Genomic DNA, 18,252 nt, shown 5'->3' on the forward strand with positions numbered 1-18,252 from the left:
CATTCTCCTCCTGGTGAAACTGTTCCAGGTGCGAAGTTCTGGGGTAACTTTTGGCCCAGGGAAGCTCCCAACATGGAAGCATTCCACCTAGAATGGTTGGCTACACCACTATGGCCAGAGAATCCAAGTCAGGGATACTGTTTATGAGTCCTCGCTAGGACTCTCAACTGGAAGAGAGTGAAAACGTGTCTTTTGAAGGGTTAGGATGGTTGCACTTTATTGAGTCCCCAAGAGAAAAAGCTGCAAGTAAAGACAAGGTTTATTCCTATAACATAGTCTAAATAAGTAAAATGTTTTCTTTCCTTCCTCTCTAAGTTCACTGGAGTGTCATTATGATCTCTTTGGAAATACTTTTTGGGGAGTGGGGGAACCCTCTCTTTGGTGGACATTTAAAAGTGGATGTTAGGCTAAGATAGAATGATCTAATTATCCACTTCCCTTGGCTGGTCCCTTACAGGGAATGATGGTGGTCCTGAGCTATGAAGACAGGACTCAGCTCTGCCGGGGGCTTGCCTGCAATGCCTCGGTCCTGACGAGAGGTGCGGAGCTTGCTCTCCATCCAGGGTGGATTTTAGCAACATTTGCCTGAGGCCCAGTGGCCTTGGTGTTTCACTCTGAGACTGAGTCAAGCACATTCTGGGGACCTCTGGGAGAAAGGCTATGGCTAGGTGGTGTTCATGCTCGTGGCAAGGATGCCATCTTAGCACATTAATTCTCATTGGCTTAAATGCTCAGGATCTGCTTAGGTAAAAAGAATGTGCCCCTTAGAGCCATTATAGACTGTCCTCTAAATCTAGATGGCAAGCAGTCTTTTGGAACCGACTGCAGCCACTCTGTGAGATGCCAAAGACCCCTGGCCACGTCAGGGCGTTTCTTCAATGCCAACTCCCGGGAGAGGAAGGCTGGTGCAGAGGGAGCTGGTTCCAACGAGGAGCTTCTCTCTACCTGAGGGAGCTCAAGATGAATCTCACACTCTTGGCGGCAAAATCATGGTCCTATTACAACCTGACAAGAATCTGCAATAATTGGCAATAATCTGCTTACTGTACATCCAGAATTTCATCATATTTGCTGCAAGAAGCATGGTTGATTTCCATAAATGAAGTTGGCATTTCTAATACATTTTGTTTCTGTTTGCCTTTATGGAGGCAGGTTGGCAAGTGAATAGTTGGGGCCTCCCTGGTGACCTGGTGTCTACAGCTCATGACCCTATTGATTTAGTCATTGGCTTCTTTGCTTTTAGCAAATACTAGAACTGAGGGGAGGCTGATTAGATGTTAGCAACACATCAAATAGGCCGTGGGGACCAAGCCATTCACCAGGGGGTCACAGACAACACCATATGTTTTCCAGAGTGCTGCACATGGAGTGGGCTGATGCCCACCATGGGATGGAGAGATGTATGAAGTTTCTGATCAACGAGGGGGAACGACTGTGTCTTTTGGCTTTTATAGCTCCTGCAGGGCCAGAGAAAATGAGCCTTCAATAAATGTTTGCTGAGTAACACACACGCATACTCTCTCTCTCTCTCTCAGATTGGTTCCTTAAGAATCTACTGTTCAGATATATAGACTAAAGGAATAGAACAGAGGCCTCAGAAAAAACACTACACATCTATAACCATCTGATCTTTGACAAACCTGATACAAACAAGCAATGGGGAAAATATTTCCTATTTAATAAATGTTGTTGTTGGGAAAACTGGCTAGCCATATGCAGAAAACTGAAACTGGACCCCTTCCTTACACCTTATACAAAAGTCAACTCAAGATGTATCAAAGACTTAAACATAAGACCTAGGACCATAGAAATCTTAGAAGAAAACCTGGGCAATACCATTCAGGATGTAGGCATGGGCAAAGACTTCATGTCTAAAACTCCAAAAGCAATGGCAACAAAAGTCAAAATTGACAAATGGGATCTAATTAAACTAAAGAGCTCCCGCACAACAAAAGAAACTATCATCAGAGTGAACAGGCAACCTACAGAATGGGAGAAAATTTTTGCAATGTATCCATCTGACAAAGGGCTAATATCCAGAATCTACAAAGAACTTAAACCAATTTACATGAAAAAAAACCCCATCAAAAAGTGAGCAAAGGAAACAAACAGACATTTATCAAAAGAAGACTTTTATGCAGCCAACAGACATATGAAAAAATGCTCATCATCACTGGCCATCAGAGAAATGCAAATCAAAACCACAATGAGATACCATCTCACACCAGTTAGAATGGCCATCATTAAAATGCCAGGAAACAACAGATGCTGGAGAGGATGTGGAGAAATAGGAACGCTTTTACACTGTTGGTGTTAGTTCAACCATTGTGGAAGTCAGTGTGGCGATTCCTCAAGGATCTAGAACCAGAAATCCCAGTGATCCCATTACTGGGTATATACCCAAAGGGTTATAAATCATTCTACTATAAAGACACATGTATACGTATGTTTATAGTGGCACTATTCACAATAGCAAACACTTGGAACCCGAATGTCCATCAATGATAGACTGGATAAAGAAAATGTGGCACATATATACCATGGAATACTATGCAGCCATAAAAAAGGATGAGTTCATGTCCTTTGCAGGGACATGGATGAAGCTGGAAACCATGATTCTCAGGAAACTATCACAAGAACAGAAAACCAAACACCGCATGTTCTCACTCATAAGTGGGAGTTGAACAATGAGAACACATGGACATAGGGGAACATGATACACGGGGGCCTGTCCGGGGGTGGGGGGCTAGGGGAGGGATAACAGTAGGAGAAATAGCTAATGTAGGTGTCGGGTTGATGGGTGCGGCAAACCACCATGGCACGGGTATACCTACGTAACAAAACTGCACGTTCTGCACACGTACCCCAGAACTTAAAGTATAATAATAAAAATAAAATAAGAAATAATAATAAAAAGAATCTACTGTTCAGTGCTCCTCAAACCTGAATGTGCACACAAGGGCATCTAATTAGAATGCAATCGTGCTGCAGAAAATCTTGGACGGGTTAGGGTTAGGAGCCAGAGAAGAATCTCTCCTGTATTTCTAACAAGATTCTGGGTAACATTGATGCTGCTGGTTCCCCAACTAGACTTTGAGTAGCAAGACAGTACAATGCATTTCATGTATTGCAGAATAATAGAACTTATTTATGTGTTCTTTTTCAAGTTCTCTGTTGAACTTGCTGTGTCTCCTTTATTGGTAGTGATCACGTATAAGGAATACTTCCTTCCTAATGCATTTGCAGGGTTACAGGAGCTACTCGATCTCTGTCCAGTAATTAGACAATTCCTATGTAGTGACAACATCTTACACTTGTCTATTTGGGGGTTTCTTTTAGTTTTGCACCATAGCAGAATACTTGCTTTCTGCGCCAGATCAAGCACGAGGTTCAAAGGCCGTTTGCAAATTTGAGGCTGTTCTGCCAGGTCCACCACCACACACACACACACACACACACACACACACACACACACACGCACACACACACGCGCACACACGCACACGCACGCACCCACGCGCGCTGCAACAGGAGTGAGGAGAGGGCCTCAGGGGACGTTGCCTTCTTTTTCAGTTCTTTATGTATGTTGGATGAAAATTTATGTTTAAAATTCCAGGTTATTTCACATGAGTCACAATGAAAAGGAAACACAGACGTGTTGCGTTTACCTGGTTGTGTTTGACGTCTTCAGCAGGCGCACCATATGAATTCCTATACAAAGTTGAAATTCCAGTGTTTTGAGCTAAAAGCAAAAGGAAAACAAAAGTTTAGCAAAGAAAACCACATTACCAATGAGGAACAGTGGTTATTGAAGCAAGTTCTTGCCCTAACAAAGCTTGTTTTCTTGGGGACCATTCCAACTAGAAGACATTCTTTGGCCCTGAACACTTCATTTTACATACAGATATTAAAAAAGGAGAATAGTTATTCTAGAAAATCCCCATAGCACGTCAGCTGCTTGCAATAATGTTCACATCGCAGACAGGGTCAGGGCAGATGCTGCAAACAGATGGTCATTTTGTAAGTTTTATGGCCTTCTTTTCTGGTGAAAACTGGCAGGTAATAAAGGCTTGTCACCTGCACTGAAGCATGCAGGAGTCTGTACAGCAGCTTAGCTTTTAGCCAGAGAGTGACAAGAATAAAATTTCTAATTTGAGCTCACAGAAGTGCTTGATCATCTTTCAGACAGTTCATTTCTTACAGACTCAGAGGACGGGAAGGGGGCATCGCCTGCATGTCCCCCACGCATCTGGAAGCCTGTGGCTTTGGAATCAAACTAGATGCAGAGGGAGGATCCCGCTCTGTTGTCTGGCTTGCTCGTGGTCTAGACGAAAGAGATGAAGGTCTCCTCTAGTTGCCAGCAGTTTCTGAAGGCCCAGAGAGGGGGCGTATTAGCCCACTTCCTTATGGGAAACCCTTGAAGCTCAAGCCACCCACTCAGAGGAAAGGCACAGGCCACCACTCCCTTCACAGCTGCTGAAGGGTCATGGTTCAAGAAATCTTTGGTAGAATGACTATATCACCTAGCAATCCCACTGCTGGGTGTATATTCGAAAGAAAGGTAATCAGTATATCAAAAGATATCTGCACTCCCATGTTTATTGCAGCACTGTTCACAATAACCTAGATGTGGAATCAACCCAAGTGTCAACCAACAGATGAATGGTTAAAGAAAATGTGGTATATGTACACAATAGAGTACTGTTTGGCCATAAAAAGAATGAAATCCTGTCACTTGCAGCAATGCGGATGGAACTGGAGGTTATTTATGTTAAGTGAAACAAGCCAGGCACAGAAAGACAAATATCGTATGTTCTCACGCATTTGTGGAATATGTGGAAGCTAAAGAAATTTGATCTCATGAAGATGGACAGTAGTATGATGGTTATCAGAGACTGAGAAGTGGAGTTGGGAGAGAGGAATAAGAGGGGATGGTTAATGGGTAGAAAAATACAGTTAGAAGAGAAAAGATCTAGTGTTTCATTGCACCATAGGGCAACCGTAATCCACAGTAATTTATTGTATATTTCAGAACAACTAGAATAATGGAATTGGGATGTTCCTGACATAAATAATAAATGTTTAAGGTGATGGTATCTCAATTACCCTTATCTGATTATTATACACTGTATACTTGTATCAAAAAAATCACATGGACCCCATAAGTAAGTACAACTATTATGTATTCATAATTTGTTTTTAAAAAAGCTTTGGAGAATGCTGTCTATCTAGTGTCAGTGGGGTATAAAACACTCTAAAACTAGGAAGGGCTTATTGTTTGCTTCCAGTATTTAGGGGATAATGAAGTAGGATCACTCCACCTATAGGCCACAAGAGAAAGGTCAGTATAACCTCTCAAGGTCTAAGTTCACTCCACCCATGATTTTTTACCTAAGAGTTCATTACAAGTGTGCAGTAAAATTCCTCCTGGAGAACTCAGCTTAGAAAGTGAGGGCCGAGAGTCCATTTTTCCATTTTAAAGACCATTCTGTTATCCTCTCTGGTTGAATGCATGTCACTCCTGTCTCTGTATTATGATGCAAACCACCATCTCTCTCTGGACCATTGCTACCAAATCCTCCTCGATGGCCCAACTTCCACTCTGCCCAGCCCGATTCCTCCATCCATCCTGTTACCAACAGTCAGAATACTGTCTTTATAACACAAGATGGGTTCTGTCTCTTTCTCTGCTTCTAGCTCCAATGCCCTTCACCCTGAGACGGCTCTCCCCTATGGCCATGAGGTCCTGCAAGGTTTGTTTCCTGCCTAAAATCCCAACACGTTTCTCCCTCCTCTCCTCCTGTTAAAGGAGCCCCAGCTTTGCCGACCCTCCTTCCTCAGAGCGGGCCAAACTTGTTTAGCTTCAATGAGGTTGTCCTTGCTGATCTTTCTCCCTGGAACTCGCTTCCCTCAGACTTTAAATGTCTCCTCCTCCCATGTCAAGTGAAGTAACCCCTTCCGCCTGCACCCCCATCTCATTACCCTGATGGGTTTCTTCTTCCTACTAAACACAGTGCAGTATCATCTTGCTGGGAACTTGTTCCATTGTTTACCTTATGTACTGTCTGCCTTCCTTTTCCAGAGCAGAAGGCCCATGAGACAGAAACAGTCTGTCCTGCTGCTACCTCTGTATGTATCCTCAGAGCCTGGCACAGCGCCTGGCCTCAGCGGACACCCATAGAGTAAGTGCCCCATTTGCTGAATGAATAAACGAGTAAACCTTAGATAAATCTGCCTTCAGAGCTATAATTTGCTGATAGAAAATGTCACTTCAGGGATAAAGTGAAATTTTGCTTTTTCTGTTGCTCAGAATTAAATGCATATATTTTTTAGAGCATTTGCACTATTGTAGTCTTGGCCTCCCTCCCTGTTGTGAAATCATAAACAGACACCGAGACGCTCTCATCAGAGGAATCTTAAAAGCATGAGGCAGAGTTTGTGGCTTCTGAGCCTAGGATGTTAATACTGGAAGTTCTTTCCCCTCACCCGTTTAAATGAGACCGTAGCTGAGAATGAACTACCTTTACGGACACACGAGGCAGAAGAATTCACAGAGGCTCTGCCCTCATGTGACTGAGCTAATAGTGGACTCAGAGAAGGATGCCTTTCTCTTTTTTTATCAGCCCCCAAATACCCAATTTCCAACTGAATCAACACATTGAAGACTAGAACGACTTTCAAAGGCATAAGAGGCCGGGTGTGGTGACTCACGCCTGTAATCCCAGCAGTTTGAGAGGCTAAGGTGGGAAGATCACTTGATGTCAAGAGTTCAAGACCAGCCTGGCCAACATGGTGAAACCCTGTCTCTACTAAAAATACAAAAATTAGCTGGGCATGGTGGCAGGCGCCTGTAATCCCAGCTACTCGAAACGCTGAGGCAGGAGAATTGCTTGAACCTGGGAGGTGGAGGTTATAGTGAGCTGAGATTGCGCCGCTGCACTCCAGCCTGGGCGACAGTGTGAAACTGTCTCAAAAATAAATAAATAAATAAATAAATAAATGGCATAAGAAAGACACTGACAGAAACAAACAGACCATTGGATGAAAGGGTATGTGGAAAGCTCAGATGGGAGGGGAAACCTCCAGGTGAATTTAAAAGTCAGGCGGTGGAGCTGCTGGGATGATGCAGCCCTTTCTTGAGGTGAACTGAACACGTGAGGTTCCCAGGCATGTAGGGCTGCAAGAACTCGCTGTGGAAGTGGGCACGCCTGAATGAACAGCCGGCTGGATTTCTCAGGGCTCCCCAGTGGCAGAGAAACACTTAGGAGAGAAGAATTTCATGAGGCTTCATCCAAATCAAAAAATGAATCCAGAAAAGGAGGGTGGGGGAAGCCTGGAATAAACACCTAGATGGATCTGAACTTCTAAGAGCTCAGCAGAAGAGATGACAGCTCCATCAAAGAGATGTTCGCACTTCCAGCCCTCATAGGCTGCATTTTGAGGGTGAAGCTTCCCTTGTTGTTTTCGTATCAGAGGGAACGTTTTCTTGGCAGGGAATGAAACAAGGAAGATGGCAGTTTTTCAGGTTATCTTTCAATGCACTGAACTTTAAGTGTCCCGTGGATTTGTTCTTGAATGAGAAAAAGCATTGCTTTTGATGTGGAGGCCACAAGAAATCTGATTTTTCAAGTAAACCCTGGAATGATGGGCATCTGCTAACATCCTGCAGGGTGGGGGTTGGAAACTCAATCTCCCTATCTCTATGTGAAAGACTGGCTTCCACTTATCTTGGCTGGGGGCTTATTCATACCGCTATTGAAAGTGGCAAACCACCACTATCCTCACTTCTGCTATCCCACCGTCACCTCCATCACCCTCACTACCACCACCACCACCATCATTGTTGTGATAATAACAACCGGCGTTTACACAGCACTCATTGGCTTTAGAGGAACTTCCCTATCTACATAGAGTATTCAATAAAGATCTCAGTGTTCTTTCTGGCTTGCTACATGATTGAGAGTGTACTCCTGAATTGCATTTTTAAGTAAGTTAGAGCAAAGCTGTTTAAGCCTCTAAATAAGTTTGAAGAATTACATATACTGAAATTGTCAAGATCCCTGCCATTTTCTAAGAAGATTAAATATCAGAAACAGTAAATCTTATGTTTTGAGTCCAGGGTACAATCATGTGCCACTGGAACTGTTTTGACATAAACACACACACCCACACCTGAAGGCCTTTTGAATGATTCTCTTGGGCAAGAGAGTTAAAGAGAAATGCTAAACTTAATAATAATGCAGTCGATCTCACAACTATTCTTCAATCTCAGCGTATCATCACCCCAGACAGCTGGTGATGCGGCTACCCAGGGCCATGATAACTGCACATTGAACGGGCCAGTTGGATTTGGTGTCATGACTAGCTCAGCATAATCAGTACAAATTGGATCCTCTGCCGAATGTCTAGACTCCAGGGACTCAGAATTCAGATTCACAACTTTCTTTGTTCCTGTTCATCTACGCGGCAACGTGTAAGGGGGGAAAACAGTGAATGTGAATAATAACCTAGAGCCCATGTAATGAGTTAAGTTCTCCCATTCGGGAAACATCTCAGGAGCAGCGCTGAGGTCTTCCCTTGTAGGGTCTGCACGTGGAGGCAGAATGTGCTCCTGGGGGCAGGGATAAGAAACATCTGTTTATTATACTTTTCTTTATGCAGCTGAGCAGAGTTAATACGGAAAACACTGCCGCTGGGGTAAATGCATTTGCTATTAGAAAAATTTATCTTCGCTGTCCTGGTTTGGAAGGCATTTTAATAAATCATCCAATTTGTCTGCTGTGCTTCCCTGCCTGTCTACACATAAATGCTACTAGAGAACTGCCTCCTGCTCTTCAGATTCCTCTCCTAAGAGGGTCTCAGTGTATGCACTGCGCCCTTTGCGCCCTGGCTTTATGAATGATCTAACCTGGCCTTGTTCTATTAAAGGCTCTTCCTCATAGCCTATTTTCAGCAGGGACCCATCTCCATGCCCATGTGGTAAAGAGGGTGTGGGGGTCCCCGCTGAAAGGTCCTCAGGGCTCCGGCAGCTTTGCTTTTAAGGTATAACTCCCTCTACAGCCAGAGCCCACGTCCTGCTTCTTGGAGGAGGGCCATCCAGGGAGAGGGTGAGGTATGGAGAGCTTGGAGGGGGCTGTGAGTGCCTCAACAGAGGCATATACAGAGTGTACAATATGTACAGAGTATACAGTGACTTAAGGGTAAGCCCTATTATCAGATGGGCTGGTCATGGCACAGTGGAGGGGGCAGAGACAGACACCCATTGTACCAATTCTGGCCTCCATAGAGTCTTGGCTGATGAGAAAGGAAGGCAATGGCTGTGACTGAGATCGTGAGGGATGACAAGTGTGAAAGATGAATGCCTCCCCCCCAGGGAATCTGCAGTCATCAGCTCTAAGGAAGCTTCTTTGGGGTATGTCATGGTAAGAGGTTGTATCATGGCAAGAGGGGAAAATATCTTAATAGTTTCATGGGGTTCACCCTAAACCCTTCCTCTTTCCATCCCACCCTCCCCTCCCCTCCCCTCCCCACTCCCCTCCCCTCCCCACTCCCCTCCCCTTCCCTCCCCACTCCCCTCCCCTTGCCTCCCCACTCCCCTCCCCTTCCCTCCCCACTCCCCTCCCCTTCCCTCCCCTCTCCCTCCTCTCCCCTCCCCCTCCCTTTCCCCTCCCCTCCCCCTCCCTTTCCCCTCCCCTTCCCCTCCCTTTCCCCTCCCCTCCCCCTCCCCTCCCCTTCCCTTCCACCTTCTTTTCAGTTCCCTCCATTCCTAATGCACAGGCCCTAACTACACTGCCTCCACCGAGTCCCCCCCCAATGGGTGATGTCAATGAGGAAGAAATACGTGGGAATCTTCTAATTTGAAAGAATATTATGAGCTGGGTAAACGAGAGGAAAGGACTGAGATAAAACATGGGTAGAAAACATTTTCTCTCAGTTATGCTTCTAATCTTAGTTCCAATTCTTGGGAATCATCATTGTCAAGCTCTCAAGTGACTGGACAGCTGCTAAGTCCTGCTCAGCAGCCAAGCGCAGCCAGCCCCGTGAAGCCTGATGCCCCATCCCTCTGCCTTGTCACGGGTCAAGCCACCAAGTTCCAGGAGGGGGCGTGCGAGGGGCGCTCACCTGTCATGGCGTCTTTCCTGGAAGTGTGTTCGCCTTTAGCTCCGTGGTAGGTGGCATTGCTGCCGGTGCACTCGTAGTCTGTTTTCCTTTCTTTGAGGCTGATCATTTCCCGAGGTGAAGCTGGGGCACTTGCTGCATAAAGAAATCAAAAGGGAGATTTTCTGCGTCTCATTCCACAGCGTGTGTACCTTCCACACAGTCAGGGTCCTCACTACACATGGTCCTGCACCTCTCAATGCCTACGTGAAGACCTGATGGGTTTTCTTTTTAATTTTTATTTTTTGGCAGTTTTGGTTCTTGTCCCTGCCCCATTCCCTCACCTGTGACAACTGATGCTTTATAGTTAGGGGGCGTGTGATTTGGAGGCTGGCAATTGGGGACCACATCCTGGGGCCATCTTCCTCAGAGAGATATCATGGAGGGGACGTGACCTGCCCAAGGTGTGTGGGGCAGTTTAGGAATGAGACTGCTCTTGGTTTCTTCCTTTCTCTTCTCTTTTCCTTCCCTTTCCTTCCCGCACTCCCTTCCTTAATTAGATGTGTTTCAGAAGATCTATTACTAATACTGACTAATCCTTGATTAAAATAAATGCAGTTTTACTTAAACACTGAGTCACCTAGAAACTGCCTTTAAAAAAGTCAGAGAGGAGACAGCTCTCTACATAGGATGATTTGTGTGGCAGAAATAACCAAGCCCACAAAGACCTTCTTTGTCTGTGGCTGGGGTGGGCTGGGGAGGGGCATGGAGGCAGCTCTAGTTCCTGATAGGGCTTCCTTGCTCCAGCTCTTTGCATAAACACCCCAATAATCTCTGAGGCCCTCCTTACACCTCGGCCACTCACTGCCTGTCCGGCTGGGAGGCTGAGCCCTGCCGTTCCTCTTGCACCCATTTCTAAAGTGCTGGGTTGTAACTGGAGGATCCTCCTGGGAAATTCCAGGAGTCCTTAACAAACTGGTACTAGAAGAGAGGAAAAGCTGAACTCAGAGGCAAGGAATTCAGTAAAAGGAGGTTGAATTTTCATGAGTGACTAATGGATTGGCAGCAACTCAACCTTCCTGCCAGTGCAGAGGGGCACTGGGAGAGGTTGGCAGGAGCCATGCGTCTGGGTGAGGGGGCAGCTGGTCGCGCACCCCACCCTGTGGGCATCTGCAGCTGTATCCAGCTCCACAGGAGCTCAGGTGCCGTGTCCTTCTGTCAGGAAGCTCTCCCCAGCTCCCATAGCCCAGGGCAGTGCTTCAGAGCCTTGTTTACCCTCAACACTCACTTGAGAATTTATGGATGCCCAGAGCCCATCCTGGACCTTTTGAGTCTGAATTTTCAGTGACGGGCTTCAGAATCCATATTTACCGAGCGTACTTGATGATTACTAAGGCTAGGAATCCCTAGAGCACTCTGATTTTTAGGATAAATCCCTCTTTCCTTTGCTAGTGTCAAAGCTCCTCCCCAGCCAAACCTCAGTTTACCTTCCAGCTTATCATTCACACCCTCTGTAGATCCTCCAAGGCACCTCTCATGTCACTGTCTGAGTCATGTGATTCAGTTTGTCACCCTTAGTATCTTCTATGTAAACTCCTGTGCTAGCCACTGTGTAAAGGCAGACACGCAGATCATGTGGCTCTTCCTGAACTTGTGCAGCTCTCAATCGAGTGAGGAAATGGATGTCCAAATAAACTAGAATGAGAGGCAGAAGTGCCCAACAGACGTCACAGCCAAGTGCTGGGAAGATAAACATGGGTTGTTGCCACCCTCTCAAACCTATCAAAATAAAATCACACCTCAGTGCTCAGCTCTTGAAGCCATCAGGGGTTTTGGATCCTGGATGCCTATTAGAATTCATTACCTGGAATCCTTTAAAAAAATACTGAGGCTTGAACCCCACCCGATGCCAGCTGGCCAGAAGCGCTGGGTACAAACTCAATGGCAGACAGGGAAGAAAACCACGCAGCTCAGACAGCTGCAGCACCCTCATCACTTGTGGGACAAGCCTGGAGCTGCAATGACTTGATCAAGGACTGAACCTCCCTGATCCACAGTGATCCTGTGTGGGTGGTGAGAACGCCCAGGCTCTGCTGTGAGGGAAGAGAGGCTCCAGGGGAGAGGACAGACAAAGGCTGGGACACGGGCCATCTCTGTCCCGAATGTGAATCTGGGAGATGTGAGGGGCAGCCACTGTGTCTTATGAAGATTGGGGTTCTGTTGCTTCAAGAGGGGAACCTCTGCAACAACAACTGAGTCCTTAGCAAGCCTTGTCACTCAACTGGGCCCTGCATCCAGTCCCTGCCCGCTCGCTGGTGCCTCGCTCACCTCTTCCACCTGCTGCCCCCTTCTCTTCGCTTCACCATCTTTGTCTTCCAGGAAAGTCTCTCTTCCTGCCTTTGCCCTTTTGCCTCTGGGTCTTCCCTAACAAAGGTTAGCTTTTTATGAGTTACTGCCACACAATCACGAAGGGACAATATTTTAAAGCCTGTTGACCAAAGCTTTTAAAATTAGAATCCAATATTGCCCAGATGGTGGTGTTTATTAAACCACATCAAGTGTGTAATTATCTCCTGAGACCTCACACGCAGCGGTGCTCCAAGTCTCCGGTAAATCAGGATTAAGTTCTGGGAAAAATCAAATCACGCAAACAAGTGTTTATTAGGTGTCTGGATGTGCCTCGCCTAGGAAATCCTGAGGCAGTGCACTGGCTGCATGGCTGGGTGAACACAGCCCTGCCTGCTCGCGAGAAAAGGCTGCTTCTCTCTCCCAGCCCTTGCCGATCCATCATGTCGTTTCATTCTCATAACACTGATTGGCTCACTATAATTCTTAATAATTACGGCTTTCCAAAAGACACCATCCGTATGCTTCCCACACTCCATGCGCTTTAGCTTTTTAAGTCTGCTGGAATTATGGAAATGAGAGGCCTAAGAGGCCACCTCCATGCTTCTGAGATGGGTGGACATTTCCACAGGTACAGGGGGTTCCTGATCATCACCCAGGGTTGGACTAAATGTGATAAGCAATGACAGTACACTAAAAGGATCAGCTTTCACAGAGCTGGGAGCGGGCCACTTATTTCAGTCAGATATTGGCCATTCATCTCTCATGATGTTGACAGTAAAGTCTGGTGTGGAGTTATGCAACCATCATTCTCGGGGGTAGGGAGACCACTTTGCTGGGCAATGCTCTCTACCAGGTCCTCCCAGGTGTCATTTCAGAGAACAGGATTTCCTCAGCAGGGAGAGGGCAGAGAAGAGTAGGAAGAAAGCTTTCATAAATAAAAGCCTACATAGCTGTGTCTGTGTGGGTGCATATAACTTGTTATCCATCTTTCATTCTCAGAACAAAATCAAAATGCAGAAATCAAAATAAAAGTTTTAAAAAAACTAAACTGTGAGGAAAACAGCAAATTTATGCCATTTATATTACTAAATGGTGTGTTCACATTTGCCTTTCATCTTTCCTCTGATTTTTGGCATTCCTTAATGTGAATTAAAAAGGGGTATAAAATCAAGTATTTTTACAAATGAAAGAAGTTCAAAATTTAAGCAATAGGAATGTAACAAAATTAGAAAAAAATTAAATGGAATGACTTAGAAGTTATAGTTGGCTATGATAATAATTTATCAGTGGCATCTGCTGGTTTATCGTTAATAATAAAAAACTAATTAAATATGGAACAGTTATGAAATGATCAATGATATGTGTCAGATGTATATCACACTGAAGGAAGAAAGCACATTTGGTCTCCTCTACTTTTTATCCCAATTATGACAAAATGCAACTCAAACTATTTTTATTTTATTTATTTATTTATTTATTGAGACAGAGTCTCACTCTGTCACCCAGGCTGGGGTGCAGTGACACGATCTCTGCTCACTGAAATCTCAGCCTCCCGGGTTCAAGTGATTCTCCTGCCTCAGCCTCCCGAGTAGCTGGGATTACAGGCGTGTGCCACCACGCCCGGCTAATTTTTGTATTTTTACTAGAGATGGGGTTTCGCCATGTTGCCCAGGATGGTTTCGAACTCCCGAGCTCAGGCAATCCGCCCGCCTCGGCCTCCCAACGTGCTGGGATTACAGGCATGAGCCACTGCGCCCAGCCAACTCAAAACTATTTTAAGTTGGAAAAATTGTCCACGGAAACCCCTGATTTGCAGACACATGACAGTTTTCTTTATACTTGTTCCTCGTGAATTCAGGTCCATTACATGCATATCATGCAAAGGAACCTGTTTTAGAGAAGGAGATTTGCTCTGAGTCTGTGTATACAAAACACAGAGTGGCCACCACAGTACAAAGAACAGATTCATTTCCTACTTCTAGCAAAAGTCTGAATGGAAGGCTGTCCTCTGAGTAGGGGTTGGCTCAGGGACTGGGAAGGAGGGTCTTTGCTCAAAGAGAAATAAAGCCTGGCTGGCTAGCCATGGCAGCCTCTTACCTGAGCGGTTGTTGGGAGACACGCGCACAGGGGAGATGGAGGGCGTGCGGGAGGAGGAGTAGGGCCTTTGCCGGTCCCTCTCGATGGTTGAAGACGAGGCTACAAAGTGGTATTGTGACCATCCATCCTGCAAAACACAGCACGCTCCTGTTAGATGGGCAGGACACAGTGATTTTTCACCTCCAGATATTTTTAAGTTCCAAGTATCTGGATTTGCATAATATTTCTACGGTGCGTCAAAAGAGGTTCTTGAAGCTCTGCGCCCTCATGGAGGTGAACAGAGCCAAATGTGAATGAAGACACACCTCCTTCCCTCCAGACTGCCTGGCGGGTAGGGCCTGCTTTCCTTCATGGATGTTGAATAAATGGTCTCTTTACAAACCCGTTCTGGTCAGAAGCTTCTACTTGGGTGAAAATACGATGCTCAGAATGTTAGGGGACCCGGAAACTGTCTATTTTTTGCCTACCTGGTTCCAGCTCTGCCTGGCTCCCTCTTCCACTGCCTCAAGATTTTCCACAAGGGTTTACCCCTTTGCTCCCAGGACCTATCTGTTGGCAACCAGAATCCAGGGCAGCGTCCTCCCTTCCCGTTTACCTCCCTGTGTCCTTTCCAGCCCCAAATGCCCACCCCCGCCTGTTTCCAAGCTGGTCTGCTCCAGGAATGATATTTTTCAATACAGAGCATATTCAAAATGCATCCTACCGAGCCTCCATTAGGCTTCTGATATCTAGTTAATATACAGAAAGCATCTATACTATTTTTCCTTATAAAAACCGCATGAATATATCACAGATTATTTTGTGAATTTACAAAGCATAAAGAAGAAAATAAAAATAGCTGGTAATTCCACCCTCTACACCTGAGAGAACTCCTGTTAACATGTCATGGTATTTCCTTCCAGTCTTTTTTTCTTTTTTAAATAGATTTTATTTTTTATCAAAGTAACGTTAAATAGTACTAACATTATAGCAAAGAAAAGCAGTCACCTGCTCCACCCCCAAATCCTCCTTTACAGAGGCCATTGCTTTCAATTCTTTTAGATTTTTTATTTTTTTCCCTGATAACATTTAGACTTTTAAGGGGCTCAATGCTTTGTTCTCTTGGGATTGTTCAGAGACTTTTGCCACACAGTCAGCACCTAGTAAGTAAGCTGGGTAGTATCTTTTAAAATCATGCACCTCTCATTCTGGCTTTATCCTATCAGTCAAGTAGAACAGGAATAATGAGAATTAGATACACAAAGATTAGTCTTGGTGTATCTAATAAGAATTAGACAGGAACATGGAAATGAGTATGCATTTTGTTCTTTATTAATTCATCTATTTATGTTTTCAATGATTTTTGATAGAGTTTTGAGCCCCTTAAAAGTCTAAATATTATCAGAAAAAAAAGCTAAAGAATTGAAAACAAGTGCCAATGTAAAGTGGGAATAGGGGGTGGGACAGTGCCTGCTTTCCTTTGCTATAGTGTCAGTAATATTGGACATATTACTCTAATGGAAATAAAACCAAACTAATGGATACCATTATCTGCATTCTACAGGAAGAATTTCAGCCTTCGAAAGTAAATAGGCCACCCAAAGTCAAACAATACACAAGTTACAAAAAACATATTAATACTAACATGGCATTCTAACAAGTGCTTGGAAGGAAAAACCAAGCCGGATTAGGGGATAGACGAGCAGGGGCGGGGATAGAGGAGCGGGGTGGGGGGAGATGGAGGAGTGGGGGCGGGGATGGAGGAAGGGGGGCGGGGATGGAGGAAGGAGGGCGGGGATGGAGGAAGGGGGCTGGGATGGAGGCGCAGGGCCGGGGATAGAGGAGTGGGGTGGGGATAGAAAAGTAGGGGTGAGGATGCTGGCATCTCTATTTTGTGGAGTGGGGTCAGGGAGGTGCTGTCGGGAGCCTTAACGTTGCAGCAGGACCTGGAGATGGCAATTGAACCAGACCCTGGGGACACAGATCTCGGCTTTCCAGCTGACAGAAGAACAGATGTGAAGGCCCTGGGCGGGAACGGCTTCGCTGGTGTGAGAACAGGCTCCTGGGACTGAAGAGGCGTGAGCAGGGGGCCAGGAAGACAGGAAAGCTCTGGGTGTCCAGGACAGTTTGGGGAGGAGTAGCCACAGCAAAGCTGCTTGGGAGGTCACTCGCCTGGACAGAGGAGAGATGGCCCAGGCTTGGAGGGTGCTGGTGGTGGGAAGCGTGCAGGTCTGGTATCCACACTGGAGGGTTTGCTGGTGGCATGGCTATTGGTGTGGGAAAGAGGAATCAAGCCTTAGTGCAGTGCTTCTGGTGTGAACCACAGGGGCCTGAGGTCCCCTTCACTGAGCCGGGAACAATGGGAGGGAGGGAAGCAGCTTTAGGGAGTGGAACCAGGACTGCCTCATGGGGACGTATATGATTACCGAAGAGGGACAGAGAACGAAGCAGGATCTGCAAACTGGGATCTCAGGGCTGGAGGCAGAATTTTGGACATCAGCATATAGATATTATTTAAAGCAAAGAGAACGGATGCAAACCTATAAGCGAATGCAAATAAAGAAAAGCACAAGGCAGAGGCTGAGTGAGCCTGAAGACATTCCAATACTGAGAGGGGCGCAAAGAGTAGGGGAAGCTTCAAAGGAGACCAAGAAGGAACCCAGTGAACTACAGGAGGGTATGATTGTGGCATCAGGCAAGACCAGGACAGCGATGGGTGAGGAGGAGACCAACCGAATACTGAGGAGGACCAAGAGCTGCCCAGTGGTCTGGGAGGAAGGAAGTCCTCGTGACGGGGACAAAAGTGCTTTCTTTGGTCAGGTTGGTAAATGTCTAACTCCAGCAGGCCCAAAAGATAATGAGAATTGGTGAAGGGGAGACAGTGAGTACCGACAAGCCTTTGGCAAAGTTTTATTATAAAGGGAAATGGAGAAATGGACCTGAAGAGAGTGAGGGCTGGAGAGATGTTTTCATAGATTACCTAGAAGGTATTGCAGTATTTCGTGTGCTGATGGGAATGACTGAATGCAGAGAAGGAAAAACCTGGGGACATAGGAGAGAAAGGGAAAAATGGCAGGAAGAACATTCTCAAGACAGGAAAGGTGGATAAGATTAAGTGAGCAATGGGGTCACTGCCCACAGAAACAGTCAGACTGTGGCCATGGACATGGGGAAGAGACGGGTAGATGGGGTGACAGGAAGATAAGGATATTCACTCTTGATTTTTTTTTGTTTGTTTTTTGCATTTTCTTATGGAAAATGAGAAGAAGTGAGGTCATCTGCTCAGAGCGAGGAAGGGTTGGAGCTTAGAGAACAGAGAGAAGAGAGAAAGGGAAGGGAGGAAGGAAGCGGATGGCGATGTGGAGTGGTTCTGGAGTTGGGTGGGGAGCGAGCTGACTGGCCAGGGCAAGTGGCCAGGGTGCTGGACAGGGCTGGAGGCTGTGGCAATGAACCGAAAAGGAGCTGACTGGTCAGCATCCGTGTGTGCCTCTCTCCAGCCACAGTCAGCTGCCCCAGGGCAGGTGTGGAGTGGGTAGAGTTGATGGGTCGTCAGGCAACTTGGAGAGAGACAAGGGAATGTCACGGAAGCTAAGCCCAGTAGGGAGGAAAATGTAGGAGCTAAAGACAATATGGAGAGTGTAAATTGATCAGGGTACTGGTGGGCTTATGAGGGCCACAGGCTGTTGGGAGGATACTTCACAGGTGCCGGGGATTTTCTTGAGGGAGGAG

At 46.0% G+C, this 18,252-nt stretch overlaps 1 protein-coding gene across 7 annotated transcripts in view; it reads right to left on the reverse strand.

Annotated features, from left to right (window-relative positions):
- CTNND2 (catenin delta 2) overlaps positions 1–18,252 on the reverse strand; it is a 931,369-nt gene that overhangs the window by 5,536 nt on the left and 907,581 nt on the right. For all 7 annotated transcript variants that reach the window (XM_032135942.2, XM_032135940.2, XM_032135941.2 and 4 more), the window contains 3 exons: positions 14,545–14,671; positions 10,123–10,254; positions 3,669–3,742 (listed from right to left, as the gene is read on the reverse strand). In XM_032135942.2, coding sequence (XP_031991833.1) covers positions 3,669–3,742; positions 10,123–10,254; positions 14,545–14,671 — 333 coding nt within the window. The remainder of the gene's footprint in view (positions 1–3,668; positions 3,743–10,122; positions 10,255–14,544; positions 14,672–18,252) is intronic.

The sequence above is a fragment of the Hylobates moloch genome, unplaced genomic scaffold, assembly GCF_009828535.3.
Source record: "Hylobates moloch isolate HMO894 unplaced genomic scaffold, HMol_V3 SCAFFOLD_17, whole genome shotgun sequence".
In the NCBI taxonomy this organism is placed as follows: domain Eukaryota; kingdom Metazoa; phylum Chordata; class Mammalia; order Primates; family Hylobatidae; genus Hylobates; species Hylobates moloch.